Source organism: Sparus aurata, chromosome 16, assembly GCF_900880675.1.
Source record: "Sparus aurata chromosome 16, fSpaAur1.1, whole genome shotgun sequence".
NCBI classification, from domain to species: Eukaryota; Metazoa; Chordata; class Actinopteri; order Spariformes; family Sparidae; genus Sparus; species Sparus aurata.
The window spans coordinates 4,163,801-4,191,511 of NC_044202.1; the positions used below are offsets into that span (position 1 = coordinate 4,163,801).

Consider the following 27,711-nt stretch of genomic DNA (forward strand, 5'->3'; position numbering starts at 1 on the left):
TCCCCAACAAAGCCGGACAACTTCTCAGCAAGTTCACCAACTTTACCGAGACGTTAACACTTCACCTGTTATTGTGAACTATGTTCAATAAAACAGATCGCAGCTGCAACACCTGACTGGTTTCTCCATTAAAACACTTCGGCTGGCTGCCCTTTAAACACACACTCCCACTCAGGGTTGCCAGACCAAGCAAGAAGTTTTTGTCTGTCGTTTCAGTAGACCTGTTTTTCATGCAAATACGGCATCTGAAGTCCACAAACGCAAGCACAAAGACACATGCACTCAGACATGACCGCCGCTTGCTCCCAAATCTGCTAGTTAGCAATGCAAACAAGTGAACGACTAGCGAGTGATCCCTGGGAGAAATATGACTCCTGGAGGAAAGAGTTTCTGTCTCTTTTTTTTTTTATTCTAAGCCCATTAACTTCCTGCAAATGAACCAAGATGACTTTAATTTAATAAATACACAACCTATTAACACATGTAATCCGTGAATTAACAGGATAACATGCATCAGTTGAAATAAGCTAAACAATAAATACACAGCTAGTTTTATGTATTTACTTTTAGGATATTAGTTTAGTTTTCAATTAAAACAACTTCATAACTACAGTCATATGGTAATAATATTATGATTAATTTTCTAGGCAGGGAGGAAGATGGACAAGTGAAAAAAGACAAAACATAAGATTAGTTGTCCAACAGCATATCGTTTTGAAAGGGTTTATTATGAGTTCCAGATTTGGGCTGCTTTTGTCACACAGACCTGGCAACCCTGCAGCTGCTGCTCTTCTGCTTGTATAAGGAAAATTACTGTTCAAGGAGAGTTTCTTTCTTTTAAACTCTGGAACTTGTAGAATGAAACCACACTTTCTGTTACTACGGTAACCATCGGGTCAGAAGCGGGTAAAACACGGTTTTGTTTGACTCATGCGTGTAATCCAGGGGCAAAGGAGCCTTTCATTAAACTGATGAACTTAGCCTGCTGCACCTTTTTACTGCTTTTCTTCTTCACCCTCCATTTTCTTCTTCTCCAGGAACTAACAGGCACGATAATTACCACCCACTCCGCCGCTGTGTGACAAAGGATACGCCGCTGAAGGTCACCGGTCCACCATCACTGGCAAAGTCATGTCATACCTTCAGCACTATAATGTTTCTCACTCACACACACACACACAAATCTTGAATGTGACAAGCTGCACTTGCAGAGCAGATGTAGGCGAGCGGAGGGCGTCCGCCGCGACACAAACGTTGCGGCGTCAAAACCACATCAGGCGCTTACGTCAACACCTCCAAATCACTTCAGGAGCAGTCGTCCCTAAATGTGTTACCAGAGGATCTGATGTCATTTCAGGCATAAAGCCGTAAAGCTTCCGCCTCCTTCTCCTCTCAAACAATAATTACTAAACGGACACGGTTCACTCTGAAACTGGAAAAACAAGAAATACGACCGGCTGCATGTCGCCTTTCTGTTTGTCGTTAAACTACTGCTCGTCTCCGGATTAGACTGAAAGTATGAATAAAATCAGATGTAGAGCAGATAGATAGTGTGTGGATTTATTGATTAAGTTACCGCTCAGTGTTTGAGCTTCCGGGCTAAAGAAGACAGTGCAGCCAACAACTAGTATTACAGTTCCTTCAGGCAGTATGCAGTTGTAAGTGGTTCCTAATGTAAGGTGAATAATGTGGTACATGTTGTCTCTGTATGGCAATTAGCTTAATGTTTAAAAGCTTAATAAAGCCGCGTGTTTATATTCACATTGTAAGCCGCGGTGTGCTCCTACTGCACTTGAGACAAATTATACACTGCATATATTGTTTTACTCACTTGAGTGAGAACGGAATCACGCCAACTATAAATACGTCTGTAACCTTTCGCTTTATGGAAAAGAGATTAAAAGAGCTTCATGTTTCAATTTGTTGCGCTCAAAGTGAGACCTTCTGAGGGAAGAGAATAAACATCTTCCTGCGGAACTCATTAGTAACAAACACAGGTAGAAGACGTAATCACATTGTGTACTTAAAGCAACTTTATTGTCCTGAAATATCAGCTTCTAAATTGATTTGATGGTACAGTGTTGGTGTTGACTTCAAGGTAGAAGTTTTCAACACGTAACTTTATGATGATGTCCAACTGTTACACACCTGGGATTTGTTTTCACGCCATCTGCGAGATTGGATCCCTGTAACTCTCAGCTTTTTGGGCTTACACTCTCTCCCGGAAAAAAAAAAATGAAGGTGAAATTACGGCACAAATGAATTACGTCTGCCGCTGCACAACCAAAACAGGAAGAGGCGTGTTTTTCCTCTTACCACCGGGGATTCAAAACAGTTCCAAACCGGCCTACTCTGCCTCTTACAGAGCACTGAGATCTGGGTTTCTATAAAGAATCACCAAAAAATACATCCTTAGTCCGTTCAATACAGTTCTGCTGATGTGGTTTAGCTGCTGGTCGACTTCACTTCTACTGTCAAAACATGCTTCAGCGTTTAACCAGACTGCTCAGCACCACTCGCATGATCTCGCATAAACCTCTCAGGCCACAAAGTCATAAATACACTTCTTGTTGAATCGATATTTATTCTACGCGTCCTGTGCTGATGGCTGTTTCTATGAACAGTCGAAAACAGACCATGGCAGCGTTGACACGGGCGTGTTAAGCTGAATTTCAATGTGAGCAACATTAAGCCACTGCTTGTAATTTCCCTTCAAATTCAATTCCAGAATTCAATATTCAACAAAAGCCAGCTAAATGTGAGGCTGACGAATTCAAATGTATGCAATACAAATACAATCTGTGCTGGCGCTGATCTCTCTCCGTATTATTTATCCGGGAAAAGTTGATTGAGCATGCACGCTGCGTTCCAGCAGCTCCCTCTCACGCACACAATTACACTCACAGCTGGGAGCTCCCCAGTACAGCCACAGCGCCGTACTGGTGAGCGCCGAGCAGCTGCATCGGAGCAGTGTGGGGTTAAGGGCATGTCTGCGCTAGTTGTTGAATTACTCATTAACTTTTCCTCCCGTATGTCTGCGCTCCCTGCTGGGGGGGAACAGGTTTCTAACTACGGTCTCGCTCCTGTTGTTCTGACCCGGGCTCTCCTGCCTCGACCGTTCGTCCTCGATTTTCTGACTCTCACGTGATTTCATTTTCTAGCAATAACCAGCTTTATACCAATAACTCCTACAAAACAAAACCTTTTGAGCTCTCCTCCAGTAGGAATGCTACATTTTGTGAATATCAGGAGAGCCACAATTATGTGTCTGTAAGTTCTTTCCAATGCGTTTCAGGGATTACTGCGGCTGACTGCGTTCTCAAGCAGAACCAGACCAGAAAAAAAAGGGCTCACAAAAATAATCTCAAACATTCATAATGTTTCACACGTTCATTATGTTTTAAGGGCCTCCAAAGCCTTTGGAAAATTTATTTTCACAATGAAAATTTGCCTGGAGATGTATTTTAATCATTGATTTGTGGACAAAACATCCTCTTTCGAAAAGTGAATGTGAAGTGAAACTGCAGCGTTCTTATGAGAACAGTAACCGCACAGTCAGTGTTCAGATCCTTGACTTGAGTACAACTTCTCATACCCCTAGAATCAAAATGACCCTTTGTGCAGCACATTGTTCCGTTTTCTGTTTTCTGCTGTAGGTGTTTAAGGTTGAGCTCATTTTAACTACTTTATAAACTGTTGGCTAGTTTAATCCACAGCGAAGCATCGTATTCTATAAGATCATCACATGCTTGAGGCTCTGCTGTGAGAACCACATATATTTGAGAGGGAAACTTTTCATGGAGCCTGTTTTTAGCTTCAAGATGATGTATTTTCCAGAGGGTAGAAACCTTCTTGGATTAAAGACTTAACACTTTCACTGGACATGAACGCTACGACATGATGCAGAGTTATCTGGTAAGGCAGATGTCAGGATAAATATGGTATTGTCGGCCACGCGTTGGATATTAAGGTGTGTTTACATGTGCTTGGTGGACAGTTTCAGACCCGTCAGCATTCTCTCTACATATTCCTCAAAATTTGGACAAAACAATGATTCAAAACCTGTTTTTTCGCAGAAGCTGGAATATATAAATACGAGGAACATCGGGTCATGGTGCAACAGGTGCAGCAGCGCATCAAAGAACCAGAAAAGAACTTATTGTTCATGGTCTCCTGAATCTCATCCAACAATGTCACTGAAAGAACTACAAATACTCACTCAGATGCCCTTCTCGTCGTCCCTCAGGCGAGGAGGTCTGCTTCCAAGCAAAGTCAGCTACCTGGACACAATCCAACTTCGCCTTCTGAAGTCCAGAGTGAAGGTAAAACACCCTCCAACATGAAAGAAGTGGAGATGGCTGCAGTTCATGTCTGGCAAGGCATCAGCAACGGAGATACCAGGTGTCTGCTGAGGTCGGACACTTCAGGCGGTTTTGTTTTTTTTTGGCTGCAATAGATTTGCAACATTTTAGAAATAAGACGACTTTACGGTCATGAGTTTGGATTAAATGGAGTTAAAATGTCCAAAATGTTCACCCAATTTGGACATAAACACCTTCAAATGAAAACTGATTGCTTCCTTTCCTTTTCCTTTCTTCCATCGCAGTTTAGAAATGGCACAAAAAAAAGAAGCCATGATAGCTGAATCTCTAGTTTAAGGTTTTGAATATGTTTAGGCACAAAAACCACTCAGTTAGGTTTAGGAAAACATCATGGTTTAGGTTAAAGTACCCTAATTTTGTCAGTTGCAAACGTGACAAAATCTGTTTATTTGCCAGAAAACCGTCAGCAAATTGTCCCAGCAACTCACTAAATAATGCATCTTTTCTCTCCATAAAATCGGCTGCAAAATGTCCCGACACCTCGCTAAAAAACCAAAATATCTGGCACCAGAAAATCAGCTGGATACTGACCGACACCTTGCTATCAAAATACCGGTTGTGTCACCAAACGCCGGTGTTAAACAGATGCTCTGCTGCTCGTCAGTCTGCCTATACGAGGAAAACAAACTATGCCATCTGATGCACCACAGATGCATCCACAGCATATGTTCTGTTCTGAAGCCCTCCTGATGTCTGTGATACAAATGTGTCACAGAAAGTGTCAAGAAGTGACTTCATTTCACACTAAAAGGTGAAGATTATTTCATTCTAGCGCCAGCCAGTGGACTGACGAGACGCTTCCTCGGGTTGGTTAGCTATAAAGTGCGATCACAAGTGGAACCGAGATCTGTAAAACTTACTGAAAGGCTACAGAGCTAATGCTAATTGCTTGAAAAATATTTCCAAGAATGTCAAACAGCAGGATATCTGGAACTCACCCAGTTAATCAAACATTACATATGTCATTGTCCACTTGAAGCGAAAAAATTTAATTTAAAAAAACAACCAGCCAGTGTGAGAGAGACACTTTAAATGGAGTAAGTTATAGTTTGGTTTGATTGGAGTGCTGGAGTGTGAAGTGTGCAGGAGAATACAGTCCAAACCCAGAAAGGAGGGGGGAAAATAGGAAGAATGGAGGGAAAAAGAGAAACTAAATAATGAATATGTTGTATAGCAGTGTGGTGTGCAGCTTTCAGCGGCACACTAATGAGCCCGTCGGGGGAGAAGAAGGGTGGATGAGAAATGGTTTAGTGCTGACGTTCATTCGACAGCAGCCTCACTGAGCTGATTATTCCATTCATTACCAAGATGAGGAAAAGAACCTTGTTATCAGCGTTGCCACACTGATCTCACCTATTTGTTTGGTTTTTTTTCATAATGAACTTTGGACCGTAATCAGACTGAATCGCGTCCAGAGACGTGCTCGCAAGAGTGAAACTTATGATAATTTGTCACAAATCGCGGTGTGAAATTAAAACGTGTTTATTTCCATTAAGGTGGCGCTGCCGCGTAGGTCAATGGCATTAAGGCATGAAGGCTGCGATTTGCACACCGAGGAGCAGCCGGTGCAGCTTAAAGTGGAAGTCAGCAGGAATAAATATTAAGACGTTGCTCTGAGGGCCAGTATAAATGTTTGTATTCATTTCTGCACGTCACGGTTTATGTTTTACGTTTTAGTGCTGTTGCAGGAAGTAGTGTGGCCCGTAGAGAAGGTAAGGAGGTGGTGGAAGCACGTTAACGACATGTAGGGTTAATGTGTGATCAGTGCAGCCTTGGACGTGTTTGGGGAGCGAGTTCCAGAGGGAGGGGGAAGCGATCAATATGGTCCTGTCGTCTCAGGTTCTGGTCTTGAGTTTTGCAGACAAGAGGCGAAGGAGAGCGATTTCGGAGCGGTTCCGTGAGGTCGGAATCGGCCTGGTTATGGACGAGCAGCTGATTTCTGGATGTATCAGAGTTTATATAGGACTTCTCGATGTGATAAAGGCAGGGGTGAGAGTTTCAGCAGCAAGAGAAGGAGAGTGATTGGCAGAGACAAGCTACATTTCTTAGAGGAAAGAAGGAAGTTTGTGTTATGAGCGACATGTTGCTTGAAGGAGAGGATGCTGTTGAAAGGACTGAGGTTGCGGTTGAGTGGAGAGGGACTTGTTGGAAAAATGTTCGTAAACGGATTTGCACTTTCAAAATGTACTTTGCCGGTGATTGGACCGATCTGTCTCTGTCTACCACGGACTCACCTCAACCAGTCAGATCAACAGTGGGAGAGGGCTACCACCAGTGTAGCCAGCTGGTGAATCAAACTCTTCCATACGCTGTTAGCATCCCCGCTAACAGTGACGTGCACAGACTTTTTGAAGGGCAAGGGCGAAAAGAAGGGCACTTTAGCACGCGTTTTGGCTCCCTAGAGGGCACTTTAGCGCATGTTTTGGCTCCCAAGAGGGCACTTTAGCACGTGTTTTGGCTCCCAAGAGGGCAGTTTATCATGTTTTAACCAGCCATGGGGGCAGTTTAGTGTGTTTTGCCAACCAAGAGGGCACACGTTTCGGCTCCCAAGAGGGCACTTTAGCGTGTGTTTTGGCTCCCAAGAGGGCAGTTTATCATGTTTTAACCAGCCAAGGGGGCAGTTTAGTGTGTTTTGCCAACCAAGAGGGCACTTTGGCACGCTTTTTGGCTCCCAAGAAGGCATTTTAGCACACATTTTGGCTCAGAGGAAGGCACATTAGCGCGCGTCTTTCAACAATTGGGCCACGAGGGGGGGCGACTGCCCCAACCCACCAACCATCTCTTCTTGTGCTGGTCATCACATCTAAACTCTGCCTGTAGCTTCTCACTAGATGCTGATTGGCCTGAACGGAAGTGATTCGGCCACAAGCGCGTAGCTTGAAGCCAGGCGAGACGCCTCCCGAGGGAAATAATTCACCATCTCTGCGTATAAATCGCTAAAATCTGCCAGATTTTATCTCAAATTCCAGTGGAAGTCCCTTGGTTTCCAGGGATACAAAAGTGTCAGGCTGAATCCAGCAGAATGTGCATAACATAGTAATGCAGAAGGCATCTAAGATATTTCAATATGATATAAAACCGCTGCCATAAAAACACAGAGTCTCGGGTGTGAATACTTGGCGCACTGTCAGCTTTATATACTGTAGCTTCGATTAAGTGCTGTAACAAGCCGGTACAGAATATATGAGATACTGTTGTGCACTGGAAATGTTTTTGGAAATGTCTTTCATTCTATAATTCAGGGAAGCCTAAGAGGAATCCAGAAGGAAGTCACGAGTTAAAAGCGCTAAGAGGACGTAAAGGAACTGAATCTGAGCTCTGCCCTCACTTCATTTTGTTCTTTCGAGGATATTCTCACTATAAGATATCAACATGTGTCTTCTAATACCCGTAAAGCTGAGTGCACTTTGGCATCGCTTCCTGCTGCTGGTTTGTATTACATTGTCAGAGCCTTTGACCTGCACAGTTTGACTGGTTTTCCTCTCACCTATCCGACTGGTGCAAACAGAGCAAGGAGGAAATAACCCCATATTGAATAAATCATCCAAACGCGCCTGAAGTGAACGTGGACTTGCCCGGGTGAGGGATTCTCTCTACTGCCGGGGCTTTAGCGAAGCTTTTTTTGCATGAAAGCATCAAGCGAATGGCAATTTAACAGCATTCAGTCATAGTCAGACTGTTCAGAGAGAATCACCCTCACACACTTTTTGGCGTTTTGCGGTTCAAGTGTCATTGCTGCTTATAATGGAGTTGGACCACTCAGAGAACCATGAAGACGAGGGCTTTTTTCTGTCAATGTCAGAGTACATCTCAAGGCGGCGAAGTGACAGCGTATAATATCAGGTCCACTCTGCTAATGCGACACTCCCCACCACCATCTCCTCCTCCTCCTCGATGTGCACGGACCATTTCATTTGTAATGAAGCCTGTGCCTCCCACACCTAAATGGATTACGGACTCGTGATCCGTGAACAGCACAAGAAGTGAAAGGTGGCAGGGTAGCCTCGCGCTCATAAAGACATCTCAGTTATTAAAAGATCACAGGTTAGATCCCCCCCCCCTCCTCCTTGAAGGCAACCGAAAGCGTCCTTGAGAAACACTCCAAACTGCGAAATCACTCAAAGTCGTTCCTGTAAACTAAACGCCTCAGATGCAGGACGTGCAGGCGCTTCAGTGGCGCGTCAACAAGAACGCCAGATTCTCAGACATCCTGGCGACGTAGCATCTCTTCCATCGTCTAATTTGCAGTTCAAACGAGAGCAGATTTCACGCTCCTCTCTTTCTCCAACCTTCCCTCCTTTCTGCTCACAATCTCGCCCCTTGATCTTAAATTCCTAATCACTGCCTTCCATGCAGATGTGAGAGGTTCCAGGGGGCATTAGCAGACTGTTTCCACATCACAGTGATTTCTCAACAGGTGAGTCATAGCCCAGAGGTGGATCACGAGCCTTACAGAACAGGATCAAGGTCAACGGGGGAATATGATCGAGATACCACACGCGGGGAATGTGTTTTTTTTTTTTTTTTTTTTTCTTTACCGTAGTGCAGTGAATATAATTTCCACAGCAGATCAAACGCACATTAGGCTTCCTCAGGTGTAGGATGTGTAAAACCTTCTTTTTTCTTTTTGACGTCTTAGATCAGAGGACCACGGCTGAAAACATACCGATTTATTGATTTTTATGAAATGTCAAAGAAGTGAGAGTAAGTCAGTGTAAAATCATCCAATCTGCATAATGGAGAAATTATGTTCATTATCTATTTCCTGTCATCCCGCTGACTGTTTGAACTCTACAGGGGGGTATTATTTACCCCGGGTTGATTACATGCACATCCAGAGACAATATTGCATTACGTCTCATAGCTCGGAGGCCCTTTTTTCCTCAAATTTCCCCGTCCAAGTTTCCCAACTTCTCTCCTCTTCTTGGACTTTCTAATCAGTTCTGCCATCTTTGGTCTCTGCGACGCTCTTTTTTTTTCTATAAAGCTGTCTGCATCCTGTTTTATGCTCTCACAAGCACAGCGCATATCATTTCATCATCTGCAGATTGGAGTTCATCTCCAGCCATTTTTTTTCCTTATCTGCTCGTCCCATTGTCTCTTTCTCCTTTGTTCCTCGTCCAGGTATTTTCCGCACTTTATAATGGGATAAACCATTACGCTTTTCGAGCAAGAAGCTTTACTTAGACGACAATTACTGGTGTGACAGCAGAGTCATTTACAAGAAGCGGCGCAACATGACAAACGCTAACACAAACACTTTTTAATGAATATTTATGTTACATATGTTCAGACGAGAAAATTCCCACCTCATTACAGCTGTGTCTGTTGTTGGAACTTTTCTACAGAGGTGTTGATTAAATTTGATGATCGCTTTACAAGCTGCAGTTTGTTTCCAGTCGACCAGCGTTCAATAAATCAACCTTTATTTGTATGGCGCCGTTCAAACAAATCAAAAAGCAATTCAAAAAGTGCTTTACGAGTGATTGAAAAACCAACATGGGATATTATGAAATACTAATATGGATTTAGAGACTGGTGCGCACCAGGCGTGATTAAATGAGTAGTTAGAAAAACAGAAGATAAAGAATGAAAGATAAATACAAGCATACAAGTGGATACAAAAAGTGTATCAATGTGTAAATACAATAAAAAAAAGAATATACTTATATTATTAACAAACTCAAAATAAATAACCCAGACGAAATAGCTTTTTTTATATATATATATTGATATTGTACTGTAAGATATAGAAGTATAACACAATACTTTTCAACACCAGCATGAACCACAACGTCTATCCCTTAAAAAAAGAAAAAGCAGCAATAAGTGAACAATATTACGTTCATGACAGTGGGGTTTATTGCAGGACTGCTATTGGACTGCATTATTTTTGTATTAGTGTACCTCATAAATTGGCAACTGAGTGTAGAGCTGTCACAGCGCAGTAATGGCATATTTCATGGTGATGGCTGTAGTTCCTGCGCGATGAAATACAGTCGGTGAATTGCTGCCGAGACGAGCGCGTAGAGTTCTTTCTCTTCATCTGCAAATCACCACAAAATGCTGGCCGGTAATGGGCCTTCATGGCCGACAGGAGCCGCGGTATGAAGTGAGTAAAAAGTAAACACAAGTATTGACTTTCCAAGTATAATTGTTCTGATCTGACAACAGGCTCCGTTGGCTTACCTTCAATTTGTCCGGTTAATCCTCAGCTGTGCAGAGGCTCAGTGACCAACAGTCGGAGGAAACATACTACGTTCCCGTCTCATTGGTGGGGCCTGATGTGGAGGTGTGGTTGTTTGTTTTTCATCAGACATTATGAAGTAAGAATCGTTTAGTTTTCTGATCAGTTGACATTGTCAGAAAGTTGATTTTTGAGTCTCATTCCCAACTCGACAAATACTGACGCTCATGGATGGCGACTGATCCGACCTACGATCCCAAAGCTGCCGTATTTGGTGAGTTGGGTATGGAAGCCCTGAGGGCCAAGGGAGACATTTGCTTTTTTTTTTCATTCTGGTGCTCCATTTTCTGAGTTCTACATTTTGTTTCATGTGTGAAACAGAGTGAAAACATTAAAGAGTAGAAAAAAGAAAAAAGAAACATTAGAATTTAGAAACTGGAGCACCAGAAAAAAACAAAATGTCTCCATTGCCCCTCAGGGCTTCCGTAGTTTGGAATGAAAGATCAGCTTTCTCACTAGGTCGACTTTTAAAGGTGCAATATGTACGATTTTTAGTTGCAGTGGACTAAAATGATCAACAGAATGTAAGGAAACAATAATTTTGACGTTATTAGGTTGATGTATTACGTTAAGGAGGTATCAGTGGAAGCTAACGTGCTAACCAGCTAACTCCTGCCATCCAGTTCCAAAGCTCCTGCACCAACATCCCCCACTACTGAGTCATAGCAGCTACAGTTAGCAGCAGTTAGCGGTTACAACAGTCCTCTTTAGATCAGTCAAGCCTCATCGAATAAAACTTGTACTTACTCATAGATACCAACCACCTTAATACACCAGATACCAACAATTTTACTCGAGAAACTGAAATGAAAATGTCACCACAGCGTTCCATCTCGCATTGTAAAAGAAAGCAAGAAAGTTAATGGGGTTGCTGTAATTATAACTCATTAAAAATGTTAATTGTGAAAGGTTGGAATCGTGCATGTAGCACTCATCCGATGGAGCGACTGTTACCTGTTGAAAGGTAATCGGGGTGAGGGGAAGTTTGATTGGCTGTCATCTGTGAAAAAGTTCCACCGCTGCAGACTTCTCTGGCGATAACAACCATGTCGAGCGTCTCTCGCCTGAACATCCTCCTCTGTTCGTCTCCGTACATGAATTGTCTCTCACCGACTTGTTTATTGTATTATTTGCAGTGTCAACACACAGTTTGTATCGTTCTCCCGCTGCCTGCTGGGCTGCGGAGAGAATTTCCTCTTTTCTACCCGTGGAAAGTGTTCGCGTCACACTCTGCCCATTGAGATACACATGACCACAGAGTAACCTGACAGCACCTCGGATTTGCATTCAAGTCTTTCTGATGTTTATAAGAATCGGGATTGGCTTTCATGCCGGAGCCGAAGCTCTCCCACATGACTGTCTGTTTCGTGGTTTAGGGCACTTCTTAAAATGATTTTTGCTGCAGTGCAGTTCAAACCGTCGGGCTAACTCGCTCTCTTTTATAACATCAGCCGTTTGCTGGGCTTGCACGAAATTGCAAATCAGCGGCTGGTGACACTCTCTGTCATGTTTGCAATGAGGGAAGAGAGAAAGAAGAGGGGAGGGAAGCAGCATCGGTATCTAACACCTGCAAATGGAAACTGCCACAGCTTGATAACAAACCTAGAGGAGGTTGAGCAGAATAAACACTAAGCTTCCTAATGTCGCTGCTTAATGAGGTTTTCAGTGATACAATTCAGTGAGACGGAAAGAAGCGACTCGCCGTCGTGAAACGTGATTCACGGGGCGAAGCGGGCGCCTGTGACCCCTGCGAGGATCTGTAAGTCTTAGCGGCCATACATTTCATTCCTCTCGACGACTGAGATCCTATAGAATATCATAAAAAGGAGTCACCGCCACGGCTGGGCGCTCGGCTCCCGTCTTTGATTTAGTGCACGGAGGCGGCCAGAGACACTGGCGCAGCCTTGCATGACCGGAGGCAAATGAAACAGGAAGCTGACCGGCTCATCTTCTCAAGGGTGTCTGTGGAGGCTGGGAGGGAGGAAGGGGGGGGGGTTCAGGTGAGCTGGGGTGGGGTGGTAAGGGTGAGGGAGTATATTTTACTAATGAGGACACCCGCGCGTTCACCTATGCCTGAACATACAGAGAAGAGACGGGGGGAATAAATCACACTTCGCCTGAACATGCATTCAGTTTGACACTGCTGAGCTGGAAGGCTACAGTATATCTATTGATTGCCTCTACATGGATGGTTAAAACTAAACAGAAATGATAGATATGGTAGATAGAAATGCATTTTATTGTGCAATATAAACATTTTAGGTTACAAAATGTATTTCTCTTTTTTTTTTTTTTACCCGTGAGTGGTTTTACATTTTTGCGATGACACTTTCAAGACGGAGACATGTCTGAATGCTACTCAGATTTAAGTATCCAATTATGTCTCCCACATTCACAAACCATGACGGGAAGAAGAAGAAGAATGGTACCTGGATCGCTGAGCTGCAGTGTAGGGATTCTAGTTTTAGAGTCACTAGTTGAGGGGGAATTTTGTCACACGAGAGCTGAAATGATCAGTTATTTCCTCAATTAGTCAAATGACTTTCAGTAATGGATGCAAAGCGAAGGTTGCTTCTTTTGTGTCGGTTCTTTATTTTTCAGAGTCAGAAATTGTGACCTGACAGTGGCACCGGAGGAAAGACGCAGACGTCACCAACATTATTAGCGATCGTCCTCCAGCGACTATTAATTCAATTAATTGCAAATTAACACCAGTGATGCAGTTTAGCTTCCAGCCTGTTGTGTATTTTTCATGCTTGTCCCTTTCCCACTTTTGTCGACCACGTAACGATATACAACTTTTATCTGCTCATTCATCGTTTAAGCCAAAAGCTCCATTAAAGTTTTTTTTATGTTCCCCATTCAGTCGTGTTCATATTAACTGACTCGTTCCAGCTGTTACAACTCTTCAGACGCCGTCAGCAGCTTCTAGACTTCTTTTAGTATATTTTGAATCCTTTAACCTCATCTCACCATTGACTCTTCGTACTATTCAGCAATTCAGTTCAGCTTTTCCATTTTAGAGGCAGTAAAGCTAATTTAGTGTCAGCTTTTCGACAACCAACATCCAAGATTGCGATGTCTTCGGACATCACCGTCTCCTGTTGAATTTGAGTTTTTAAACATAGGTCAGTTAGAGTGAGAGGTCAAAGGTGGATTTTGACCACAATAAATCAATTAGTTAATTTGCTTTCAATCAGCTACTATTTCCAATAATCAATCACAGATGGTAATTTCAACAAATGATGCAAAATGATAGTTTCCTTCTGCTCGATTGTGAAGAAAATCAGGATTGTTGACTAGAAGAAAGATTAAAGAGTCACCAAAATTGACATAACTAACAAGATTTTCTCATTTTGGACTGATGCGTCCCAATTTTCAGTTGCTGACAAGTTTTCAGTTTAGATGCCAATTATAGCAGCGTAACAGTATAAAAAGCAACCGAAAAAAATGACACGATGTGCCCGTTGAGAACTGCGTCCTCTCACAGCGTATACAGTTGCTCAGCACAGGCCGACTCAGCAGCGTTGCCCGTAGCATGAGTGCGGTGTCACGCTGCCAGAGTTAGGGACCATTTAACCACTGGAAAAATCTATAAACTCATGTTACAGTAAAGTGCTTTGGGTGAACGAACGTTAGGAGGATCTGATTATGTCGGCCATTTTTTCAACCACACACACACACACCCTCAAACGCACCTGTGGCGAAATGGGAGGTTGTGGTTTGCGAGTGTGTCCACAATACTCACCCTCACTGTTTGGGGTCATAAATATTCATTTAGCATCTATCAGCCTTTAGGGATTAATCCCAGTACGATGGATAAAATACAGAACACAGAGCTACACGACCGGCATGTTAAGTCCATTACATACTGTAAAGTGCCAGGTATTGCCCACAGGAGACTAATGGCTTTTTATCAAGGATCCCTGGAGGGCTGCAGCCCTCCACCTCCAACAGCACAGCTTCCATTAATGCAAGACAGGTTTAGTTCAAGAGCACATTTTACAAAATGCACCTGCTTTAAAAGTAAAATGAGTGACATTAGTGAGACAAACAACCCACGCCTCTGCTCTTTTATTTTCAGAGAGAGCCACCTTTAAGACTGTGGCTCCGGCGGCAATGAAAGGCTTCTCTCCGCCGCGCTTCTAATTGACATGGTTGACACAGTTGCTTTTTGTGTCTCGACAATAAAGCTGTTAAATGTCACAAGGCGCCGCGATTTAGATTTTCCTTTTTATAAAAAGGGGTCGGAAAAATGTGTCGAAATGCTAAGAGACAAAAACTGGCACGGCCGTGAAAAGGGAATAATGTCCAGCAGCAGCCTGTTGGCTCTGGATTCCAACAGAAACGGTCACTCAACTCGACGTCCTTGTTAAAGCAGAAGAACAAACAGACCCGTCATAAAGCGGCTGCTTTTCAAGTGACCCGCATTTACGTCTCAATCTAGTTCATTAAAGCGTGGACAACGTAATCCACACCATGTTTTAACAGAAGCAGATCGGCATTAACTGAACCGCACAGTGTTTACACTTGGCTGTCAATCAAAGCTCACAGCAACAACAGTGCTACAGTCTGTAAGGCACCTTGAACAATAAAGTCGAACTTATTTTGACAGTAGCAGCAGAAAAACAAGACGGTTGTTCACTGCAGCGGGAGAGACACTCGAAGAGGACGGAGCCACTGCAGAGAAAATAAGCAGCCGGCATGTCTGTTAATTGCTATTTTCACAATCTTGTTTTTGCAAGTTTTTTTCCCCCCGAGTTCCATCTTTAAATGTATTATTTTTTTTTTTTTTTGCTCTAGCAATTGTGATCGTCTGCAGAGGGAACTCATGCTTAAATGTACTACAAGGACTTCTGACTGGTTACGAAACCAGCCTCAGTATAATACTGATGCCTCTCTACGAAACAACAGGAGACCATCTGCAAAAAACATTCGACTATGTCTGAAATTAATAATTGCTGCGGATGTGACCTCCATGACATGCTGTGAGTCTACAAACCTGCTGCAGTGGTCAGAATCTGAAGGACTGATGAGGGCACAGGATGGAGAAATTTAATATATTCTGTTTACGTTGACCACATATAAAGGTTCTCTCGTCCCTCTGTCTTTAAGATCGGGGGTCTTTGTTTCGTCGATGTTTCCATGCACATTGTGTCTTCGGAATAAAAGAAAACAACGACCCGTTTCCTCGGTGTTATGACCGACATTAAAACAGCAGCGCCAGAACAAGTCAGGACACAACAGAAAACATTCCCTCTTCTTTTTTCCACAAACACCATTTTTTCCCCTCGCCACCATTATTGTGAGGGACCTCTATTTCGTTCTCAGCGGTGTGAGCCTCGGCCCCAGCAGTGTCCAATCTATCCACCACTTTACCTCCTACCTCTGTCAGCACCTCTCTGCCTTTATTGTGCCGGCTGCGTCTGGCAATTAAGAGACAATTTAACAACCAAAAACAATAGAGGTGGCGGTTTGAGGAAAGCGGCTGACTTCTTTCTGTGGATCCGGCTCCCCCCCTGCAATCTAGGATGTGTTGAATCCTAAGGATCATGAGCGTGATGAGTGTTATTTCAATTTTTTTTTTAAATGCAGATGATTACGTACTCTACTTCCTGTCGTTAATGGCGATATCTCACGATTACTCATCTCACACCAGCGAGAACAGATTTTTTTCAAACAGTCCGCATCTCATTTTTGAAACGAAACGCTTAATTTATTTGACTGTCAACCTTTCTGTCAGAACTGCGTGAATCAGCGTTATCTTCACAAAATGTCAGCATCAGCCAAAAATCACATCCTTCCCCGTTCTCGCGCGGGCGATAACACATTTCTTAAGAAGCTCTATATCTGAGTGTTTCCTCGCATTTCAAGGCGAAACATCAAGTTCGTCATTAAACGCCCCGAAAAGACGAATTATTCTGATTTTGAAAGCGTTTTGTGAGCCGAGGTCATCAGTTACCTCCTAACTCACAAAACGTTCTGTAATTTGTTCTAATTTCCTGCCATCAGTCATTTTTGTGAGAAAATGTGTTTCAGAGCAGGTGAAACATGGCGGGGGGGAACGGGGTGACGTGCTCTAGCACAGTGGTTCCCAACCTTTTTTCCTTGAAGCCCCCCTTGCCTGTGTCGAAGACAAGCCAGGCCCCCCCAACCCCAACCCGCATACACTGAAAGAATAAAGTGATTAATTACAAACTTTTGTTTGCAAAAATAAACAACAGTTGTAGGTTTTTGCTCTTATTCTCCTTGTTTTACAATGTATATAGATACATTTCTTCCTTTTTTGTGTCATCAGGTGTATCACACACAAACCCACACACACAGTTTACCTACCTACCTGCCTCCCTCATAGGGGTGTTGGTGATAAATAGCTTAATGAATTCAAATGTGGACCAAAAATACGTTCAATTTGGATTATACAGACTTTGGATTATCCAGTTGGGTGTGTTATTGGGATTTTATACATTTAATGTGCACAAATATAATTTTGGTAACTTCACAACCTCAGAGCAGACAAAGTTGTGCGCCCCCCCTGCGATCTCTGGCGCCCCCCTAGGGGGGGCCCGGACCCCAGGTTGGGAACCACTGCTCTAGCAGACCTGTGTTTTAGGGGAATGATTGTGCTCTTGCGGGGTCCATCATTTTTAATTTGTGCGTCTGCGATCAACCCGAGTGGAAAGGAGTCCCCGAAGGATGTCATCTGGGTGTAATTATTTTTCCTCACTAATTAGCAGAGCATCAGAATTACTACTAATTGAATAAACTGCTGTTGCTGCCGCAGTAGTGACGGCGACGGCCTTGAAAACATTACAGCTGCATCTAACAGCCTTTAATGGATGCAGCGGATGTGATGTTTGCCTGTGCTCGTCTCGTTGTGTGTCCTTGATGCTTTAGACAACATGTACTTCAAAACATCTTACATGAATGTCCGGAAAACACTGAAGAGGGTTACATCGAAAACATTTCTTTGTCACATTCCAGGGAAAAAACATGGATTGGTGACCTATTGGACTATCAAATTTGACATTATGGTGGTCATTGATTTGTTGGAGCCAGAGATGACTGAGAACCCGAGGACCTGCCGTAGTTAAAAGGGATATTCCTGTGTAAATTTAATCCACGGTCTAAATCACCGTGAAACTGTGTTAGACTCCCTCTCGAGAGATCAACCTAGCAGACCGCTAATTTACGGAGTTTCATCAACCTCAGAAACGACCGCACGACAACAATACACTGCAGTAAATGGATCCAAATATAAACCGCCACCAAAAAGCCACAAATAATGCTCAGAACAGCACCAAACTTCAGCAACAGTACAAATAGGGTCTCAGCACATAGTCCGGGGCATCTAACCTCCGCTAGCTTAGCTGGATTTCTATTGTAAAGCTAAAAACAGACTTCAACTCTCCTCCATCAGCTTCCGGGTCGGGGAAGTCCCGACGCGACGATTACCGAGTGCGGTTAGAAATGCTCAATTCCGTTCTTTTCCCTGTCCGCTCTCGATAATAACTGTTATAAACTGGCAGGTAAGACACATATGAACTTTGATTGCTTTTCCATAATCATACATTTTCATCCATGAGCCGCGGAACTCTACTGCACTCGGTAATCGACTCGTTGAGACTAGCTGTCAACAGGAAGCTGCTGCAGAAGAGTGGTAAATTTAGTCAGCTTTTCAGTAGAAATCCAGCTAAGCTAGCGGAGGTTAGATGCCCCGGACTATGTGCTGAGACCCTATTTGTACTGTTGCTGAAGTTTGGTGCTGTTCTGAGCATTATTTGTGGCTTTTGGTGGTGGTTTATATTTGGATCCATTTACTGCAGTGTATTGTTGTCGTGCGGTCGTTTCTGAGGTTGATAAAACTCCGTAAATTAGCGGTCTGCTAACTTGATCTCTCGAGAGGGAGTCTAACACAGTTTCACGGTGATTTAGACCATGGATTAAACTTACACCGGAATATCCCTTTAAAGCACACCCTGTTTGTCATCTGTTTCACTCTAAATTGGATCATGATTTAAAAAATGAGCATCGTGCTGGATTAAAGATGACCTTGAGACTATTAACTCATTGGAAACTGTTTACTGAGGTAGTAAAACAAGTGATTGCAACAGATTGATCCTCACTCGCCTCCTCTGTGTCTTTCTTCACATGCATGTTTTCGCTGTTTCCCCCACATGCCTTCTTCTTTTTTTACCGTCTCTTCCTGCTCAGCCTCGTCTTTGTTCTGCAGCACTTGTGCACAGCTGCCAGTTAAACTCTCTCCTGAGCCCTCTCTCGCTCTCCCCCTGAGCCGCTCGCTGTCTCGGAGCTTTGTCCTCGGTGCCCGCTGATGTCATGTTGTGGCACATCCTTTTGTCCGCCGGCCCAAACTTGATGTCTTTTTCTTCGGAACTCTTCTGCTGCCGTCTGCTTCCAGGTCATTAGGGTCTGCTTCACAGTTTGGACTGCGCTTAAATGTTCACGCTGCCGTTTTCTCTGGTTGCTGATGTTTCAGTAAATATCCCCCAGTCTCAAAGACGGGAACTCACCATCTTACAGAGCTGCCTCTCATTAAAACTTGCAGGCTCTGGTCTATGCAACGCTGCAGAGCCTCTCAGTGAGCAAACACATCACCAGGTCGAAACTGCCTCAACATGTCAATTACTTTTCTCAGCTGACATCAAGTCTGTGAGTGCCCTCTTGCAATTGGTCTGGAGCAAACCGGCGTTGCAGGGTCCTGCTCCCCAACGGCAGGTTACAATGCTCAAGTGTTATTCCCAAGCAATCTGCTTTTATAAACACCATCCCATATTTTGGAACATCTTGGTTGTATATGAGGTATCAAAGCCTACAGTCTGCATATATATATATATACTATGTATTTTTCCAACCACTCACAAGGTCTTGTGGATGCACCGATCTGAATCCGTCTGCCTCTTGAGACAAGTACACCTCTCTTGCAGGAACAAGTTTGTCTGGCGTTGAGCTGGCAGGGTCACGGGGTCTAGTGGCGGATGTTCTGGCTTCACAAAAGCAAACGAGGAAGTTGGTAAAAAACTTGCAGCAACTTGTGGACAACCCTGAAGAGGAAGTAAAACTGCCTGAGAGCTCACCTTACCGAAGAAACAGCCATATTGCTACAAATGGATTTTATAACTTAATCAGACGGGTAATAAATAAGGAGGAGAACCTTAAATGTATTTTGAGTAAAAGAAACATGACGGAGTTCTACAGTAGGGCTGGGTATCACCAGGTACCTCGCGATACGATACTATCACGATATTTTGCCCACGATAACGATGATATCACGATACAGCGATTCTGCGATAATCGATATATTGCAAGAAACTTCATCCACGATACATCACGATATCTGTGTCACTGAAGAAATTCAGAATTTATTGACTGCACTGAATCCATTTCACAGGAATTACAAAACATTGTCAATCAATTTCACATGAATGACAGCCAAGTAAACAAAGAGTATATTGCACAGTGTCTCTTCTTAACACACACACTGACTACAACTATCATTAAATATCTATATGTGTGGGTTTCAGAGCTGCTTAAACCATTTTTTTAAAAATTTTATTTGGTTGTATACCCATGTTTGAATAAAGATAAAGCTGTCCTCCGAAGAAGGGTGGTGGTGGTGGGCCAAAAAAAAACAAAAAAAAAAAAAAAAAATTTCTTCATTTTTAAATATCGATATTTGGCACCAGTGTATCGATAACGTACCTCAAGACGAAATATCGCGATATATCGTAGTATCGATATTCTGGCACACCCCTATTCTACAGTGAGATCCGTTTGATGTATTCAGACTGATGCGACAGTGCTTAATCGATTAAATCATGAGCGGCCGTCACGATGGATCTCAGTTCATCTGAGAACAAGTTGCTTGTGTTTACCTGAAGCATGAAGGTCACAGAAGAGCTCTTCTTGGTGGCTGTTGGAAGGAGAAGCTCTTTGAAGCATTGTGTTACAAAAATCCAGAGGTTTGAATCCATGTATGAATCCATCACCGCGCTCACAATGAGATCCTGTTGTCTTTGAAGGTCTTGTCCTGAATACCTGCGACAAACCTTCAAGACCTTGAAAGAACCCAAGATTCTCTCCATCAGTGGTCTTCCTCTCTGGGTGTAAATAACTGAGCAGGATGGAAAGCACCCTTTTAGTCACCATTAGAGGCACTTTCATCAAGGTTAATGGAAACGTATCTGTGTCGCTGAGGTTCCTCTCAGAAAAAGTCAGTCCTGATCCATGGACCCTTTCTTAAGATGCTGATGTGCATTACTGCTGCGTTCTGCTGTGAGCCACTTTGTCCAGTCCCAGAATTACAGGTGCCACCGTGAAGGAGAGTAAATGAACCATCGCAAAACAATCAATACATACAAAAAAGGCATATGAAAGTCTTTTTACCACTTGGGAAAAAAAAGACAAAATTGAGCCAGAAATGAAGACAGATTGTGTTGGATTTCCTTTTCAGCTTCAATGTAAATTTCCCAATAAATAATTCAAATGAAATCGTCAATAATTCATTTGTCACATCTACTGTAGTCTACTGTAGCCGAATCAAATCTGGCCTATTTAACAATGTAAACAAACCTCTGCCTACGCAACACTTCGAGCTGCAAGCCATCGCGCTCACTCTCTCGTGGCTTCCGGACCCTCGGGATCTTGGGAAAACAGGCGTAGTTGTCATGACGGCGCTCCCTGTTTGCTCGTGTGTGGCAGCGTGACACAGCGGTGTGCATCCTGATGTTGGAATAAATCATCACTTTTGAACAGAGGAGGGCACATCTGGCATGTCGCCGTTTGTCTACCGTCATAGAGAAAGGGTCGATGTGAACAGGACTGTCTTCAGCCTCTTCGTCAATGAGCGCTCTTGATAACATCATTCATTGCTTTTATTTTGTATTGTTGATCTGAATCTGCGGAGTAACTTGTAACTGTTGCTGTCAAATAAATCAAAAAGTACAATGTGATCTTCGGAGATGTAAAGAAGACGACGACGGACGAGGGTAGAGATCGTCTTCGAGCGGGTGTCACGACGCAGATGACGTAAAAGCTCCGGTTGTACCTTAGAAATGCAGCAAAAACGACTAAATCTACACTACTGATTGGGCCGATTGATGCTAGCCCGGATCTGCACGAGGACAATCCCACTGAAAAGACTGATAACGTGCAATTCCAATCGTTCTCTCCTCTCTCAGTCAGCAATCGTCTCTGCAAGGCAACAAGTAAAACTGAGCTGAATTTGGCAAAAAGTGAAAGTCTTGTGAACGTCACGCTGTCGTGAAACCATTGTTCCATCAGTGCTTCGATCATTAGATCCAACCATGTAGTTAGGACTTGTTTCACATCAAATTAAGCGACACTTTTCAGTTGTGTGTGGCTCATCTAGTTTAAAAATATTCATTTTTCCCCCCTTGTTTTTTTTTAAATAAACCAATTTGTACCATTCTTGCATGCAGCCTCCGGAAATCAAGTGGCCCTGTGAGTCTCTGCTCGGGCACAGGGGCGCCTCGAGCTGAATGCTAATGTCAGCATGCTCACTTAGGGGATGACCAAAGTTATTACAATTCTTCCTGAGGGGGACCGTGAATGTCTGCATGTGACACGGCAAACAGTCGTTGAGCTGTTTCAATAATAATAGAGAAACAATCATGGTAGCACTTGAAAAAAAAAATAGTCAGGGGATCAGCAGACTCTTTAGCGGCGATCCTTTAGAATCCTTGAGCGTCTGTAGCAAATTTCATGAACACCTTTTCGGTTGTTTGAATTGTTTCATCTGGAGCGAAGAAATATTCAGACAGACCGACATTTCCATGTCTAGAACCTCTGGCATGGCTAAAACCTGAGAAACTTACTGATTATACAGAAAGTGTAAATATACAAAGCTCAGCACTGTAACTCCCTTCTTACTGTAAACCAGCACGTGAATTATGAGAGTCGCAGATACTGTAACAAATAACCATTTTATCATATCTCTTAAAACTTTAATAGATATTGACAAAATCCTCGGTCGGCTCTCTCCGTGCTCAGCCAACAATTACCGAACAAATTAGACTCTGTGTTTCCGAGCGGCGCAGATGTTTGTCTATTAAAAAGCACAGATGACTCTTATTGGAAAAAACGTCGCCGAAATTGAGGGAAAGCCTCATTATCAGGTTGGTTTATTTGCTTTCAGCTCGCTCCCCATTATGTGAGACGGCGTTTCAGATGAGCCAAGGACTCCGCCATGGCTGCGCGCTCGGCAGCACGGTGTCCTTGGTATTGTCATGGGAAAGCGGTGTATTTGGCCTTCATGCTCTGTGAAACTCCCTCCCCGCCCAACCTGCGTCAAAACTTTCCTCTCCGAAACTCGCTAATGAGGCTGAGCCGGGAGTCAATCAGCTGGAAGGGGCTGAAGGCGAACCTGCGCAGCCTTCCGATTCAACATTCTCGCGTCTTTGTGCGCCTATCAGCTTCCCCCCCTTTTCACGTCATTCAAGCTCAGATGACTTTAGGCGGCCGGTTTGTTCATCCACCTCACAGGAACGAGCGCTCGACGCGGAGGTTCTCACAGCAGGGAGGCCTTGAAAAAAATCATTCCTTGACATTTTAGGACAAAATCTGCTCCCTTCTTTTTGAAAGTAAAGCCACTCTGTCACTTAAGGACAACGTCTGACTCCAACACAATGAGCGCTCTTTGAATAATCAGAATAACCTAATTTGGAGTCATCACTCCGCCAACCCCTCGTTTCACAGCCTTCTCATTTATTATTCTTTTACAACATATGACTAACCAAGTTTCCGGCCCACATTCACGCAGCTCTCTGAAGGGAGCCGGGGGCTTTATGGCGAGTATAATACGCCGCCGACACTCCTAATTCAATGGTTCACTCTTCTACCTATAAACTGAGCTCCATTAAGCCCAATAAACGAAATACTTTACGATCCATCATCGCCCTCTTTCTATTTTCGGCCTCTGCGGCCAAACATCTCCGAGCATCATTCCGGTAAAACCGCGCGAGTGAATCAGCAAGCAGAGCAGCGGTTAATGTTGCCGTTTAATGTATAGAGGGGTCGCGGAGGACTCGGAAGTGTCGAGGCACCGATAGTAGTGTGGGGGAGAGAAAGGTGGAAGAGTTGCCGGCGCTCCGAATCAGAGGAATAATTCATGTGGAGGGGAGTTGGGGGGGGGGGGGGGGGGGGGGAGAGAAAATAACAATCTGTGACATCTGCCTCTGGTAGTGATTATTGTAGATATTTTCACCGCTGCCACTTCCACTGAGCCGAGTGGTGTCTCACTCAAAAACGCATCTCGGAGACATGAGAATAACAGCTCTCGATTGATATTCTGGGTGTGGCGGTGCTTACTGTCAAAAATTGCGAGTCTAAACAAAAATGGGGTCTATTGAAATTCTGATTCAGGCTTGCCCTAGTTTTTCCCCTCATATACATTTATATTGTTTGGGGCGGAGCCTGCGAACGGGGACTTATCGTGAGAGATATTATCTTATAAACAAGTGCGTGCCAGGCGAGTACCTCTCTCTGTTCTTTGGCGCCATGATATCTCTGGATGCTAAGAGAGACGGGCAATCCAGATAATTCTGCCCTGTAATCAGCTTCGTTTTTTATTTATTTTTTTTTGTTTGCACTGCTGATGAAGAAGTTCCACTACATGGCGAAGATAAACTCATACATTTTTTTTTTTTTTCTGCAGAAACCTCCGCGATAGGAAAAAATCTGTGTGATCATGCAGAGAAAATGACACTGTGGGTAATTCTCTGCGCTGGATTCATTTCGCGAGGTGGGGAAAATTGCGGCGTTATCGCGGAGGGGGAAACGGGAGGCCGGCTCAGCGCCGTGTTCTCCGCTTTTAAACCGCGCATCTGCATCGCATTTAATCTTAGTGATGTGATTTCACAAAAGATGCCAGAATTAATTGAGGAGCTCAGCGGGTGGCCGCGCTTAACAGGCTTATGAGTTCACGTCTTGAGATTGAATGTGACTCATGGTGTGTAGTGAGGACATCACGGAGACTTCATTTGCTTTTCTGGACTAAAAAAAGGCCTTTTTCAAATCCTGGGTACCCACTCTTCGCAGAGATTGGCATCAGATCAAACTGAGAGATAAAGGCATGTTTTAATATTCTCATAACATCCTGGCTCGACCCGGGTCGGACGTACAGTAGGAGCCAATCAACTGTGCTCGCTTCCTCCTGAAGGCAGCAATATACTAGAAATGAAATTGAGCTTGCACAAAATTAAACTGCCGTTGAACTGGTTTCAAACACAGCGCTGCGAGCAAATATCTGTATACTCACTGCGACTTGATGTCTGTTCATTTAGCGACGCTCCACGAGCCCTTTGCCAGATGGGGCTGCTCGCAAACTCCAACTATGAGATCGACGGAGAAAGAGAGGGAGTAGAGTCAGACGGATTAATGAGGATGCAGGAGATCTCGGTCTATACGAGCTGAACATTAGATTGAGATGACGTGTACGGGTAAATTAAACAAGCCATCAATATGTGGACAGGGTTAACGCTTTATTAAACGTACAATATGTAACGTCTGCTGCCAGGGGGCTCCATCGAAACAGAACAAAAGGCGTTTGCAGAGTTTCGTGGGGGAGCCAGGTGGAGTCGGACGCTACTGAAGCTGCTAAGTGGGGTGCTGGGTGCAGAGCCAGACCATCAGGAGGAATAAACACCAAAACTGGGAGGAGGGATTACTTTTTATCTTCACTCCTGTTTATCAGCCTGACTGCAGCAGCGATCCGCAGGGGCTGACCTCCATTGTCGGGTGTTACATGCTCTGTAATGTTCAATGTAAGCTGGAGGGGGAGGCAACGTTACGGAGAGGAGAGGGGAAACGGAGAGAGTGCGCGTCGTTGCCTGCTGACGCTAAACTTGCAGCTAGCGTACAATAAATTAATCGGGCTGTTTTGGGTGGATAAACATTAAAACACACCTGATCCTGTGGTCGAACTCACTTCCCTGGTGGTGTACGCGCCATCTAATAACCAACACTGCTGATGAAAATCTATCTGACATGACTCAGGCACACATGTTCTAAAGTTTTCCTCATGTTATGTCTCCTTTGCCGAGTTTCTATCCCAGGCGTAGAGGCCCGGCAACCAAATGAAACGCCTCATTACCTTGAGTAAACTTGTTGGAAACATCTGGGATAAGGTAAGTGCACGACTCAACAAACTATATAACAAAGGCTGAGTTGTTTGATGCAGAAATTGTTGCATACATTATGTCTGAACTGATTAAAAAGTTATTATGTTGCAGTGAATTTGTGCGGTCGTAACAACTAAACCAAAATGCCAGAATTAAGACACACAGCCATTAATGTTAGTATAGAAAATGCCTGTTGAGATAGCTTTGGAAGAAATGAAGGCTCCATTTGCTCTTTACTGTTTTTTGCTTCATTGCTAATTCACACTCAGCCTGGCAGACTCGTAACGGTGTGCGCCTGGTGTACAGCATGAATCTCACCGCATGTGATTTTTATCATCGCTAATATGTGCAATTTATACGTCTGGGCCCCTGATGGAGTAATGACTGAATAAATGGTATCGATGAATAACCCTATCAAACTCCCACTGATACACGATGAGCGTTTGTGCTACAGGCAGCAAGTGAAACTGAAAAGAACAAATTAAATTTCATTCAGCCGGCATTGAGGTCACGAAAAACAGCTCAGGCTTTAGACACCCGTCCTTCGGCTTCTCACGAGTCTCTTTGTGAGCGATCAGAGCGAGAGTCGAACCCCCGCTGGCACGCCGACACTTATTAGCTGCCACAAATATTCGCATTGAATTCCTCTCGTTTAAACACGCCACAGAAGAATTTCAGACGGATGCATTTCCACTTGACGTCAGAAGTCAAACGATTTTGCGGATCAACGGTCAGCCCTGTTGAATTCTGACCTGTGAAATCAAATCTTACGGTTCTACTTCGCTGTCCAGCCACTTTGAGAGAAGAAGTGGGACGGAAAAGGTCTTCGGGACGCATTGATCTTCACATAAGTGCTTTCTGAGACGCAGCGGTGTGGGAGGGCTCAGCAGGGACAGAAGGTAAGTTAAGCTACGGTCTGCAGCTCGTCCAACCCTGCAAATGCAAACACACTTTTCCTCACTAACTGACCATTTTTTCAACCCCTTCCCCCCCAAAAACATGTCAAAGAAGAGATTAGTAACCGTAAAAGATCATGGTGAGCTTGTCAAGCCTCTACAGTATATTCATATGTTTTTACCCATGTGTATTTGTTAGTTGGTTGGTTGGATTGTCAGCAGAAATGCACAAAAAAAACTACTGGATGGATTTCCACAAAACTTGGTTGGAGGATGGATCTCAGCCCAGAATAGACCCCATCGACTTTTAGAGAGGATCCTATTAAAAGGACAGATCGAGGAAGTTTAGGTAGCATTAATCCTCAGGGGGCGGAGCTTACCAAAGCGTCAACTCCTGTCAGACCGAAGCTGCATTTGGCCAATTACAGTCTCAGCTGGAGCCGAGCAGTCGCACCTGCAGCGGTCCGCGGGCGACGCAGCAGACAGGTGCAGAGATAATTTGAAAACAATTCTCTTCCTTATGGAGACTAAAACAAACATCTCTGTCTGCCTCCACCATTAAAGGTGTCAGATACGTTTAGCGCCGAAGGTCATCCTGAGGCACGCCCGGACGCTCCGCGGCCCTGACTCGATGATGCAGGTAGATCCAATTGAAACGCCACAAAATGAAAGTCCTCACGAGCCTGCCTCTCGCCGTCCGCCTCTCCCCCCGTATTCCTCATCTCGCTCGCTCGCCCACTTAAAGCGGCAGAAATTGAAACGCGGCTGAAATTGTGCAAATCGGTGTTGTTGGGCAAGAAAAACCCATTTAGGAAAAAAAAGTACACTTTTCAAAAAAGATGCCTGCAGTAGAAACTATATTTTAGATTACCTGATATATTTTAGAGCACGTCTGAGCTAAAAAAGAAAAGAAATCAGCCGGCACTTTATTTACTGTGTAATAACTGCTACGTGGCTGCTTCTATGACAGCGGGAGAATTGTATGTGACTCACCATCTAACCTCCCCTCCAACACGTTACTCTGCCGA

General features: G+C 43.9%; 1 protein-coding gene across 1 annotated transcript in view; it reads right to left on the bottom strand.

Annotated features, from left to right (window-relative positions):
* The window catches only part of gfra4a (GDNF family receptor alpha 4a), a 203,974-nt gene that overhangs the window by 153,534 nt on the left and 22,729 nt on the right, over nucleotides 1-27,711 (bottom strand). The window contains exon 2 of the mRNA XM_030443082.1: nucleotides 24,926-24,998. Coding sequence (XP_030298942.1) covers nucleotides 24,926-24,998 — 73 coding nt within the window. The remainder of the gene's footprint in view (nucleotides 1-24,925; nucleotides 24,999-27,711) is intronic.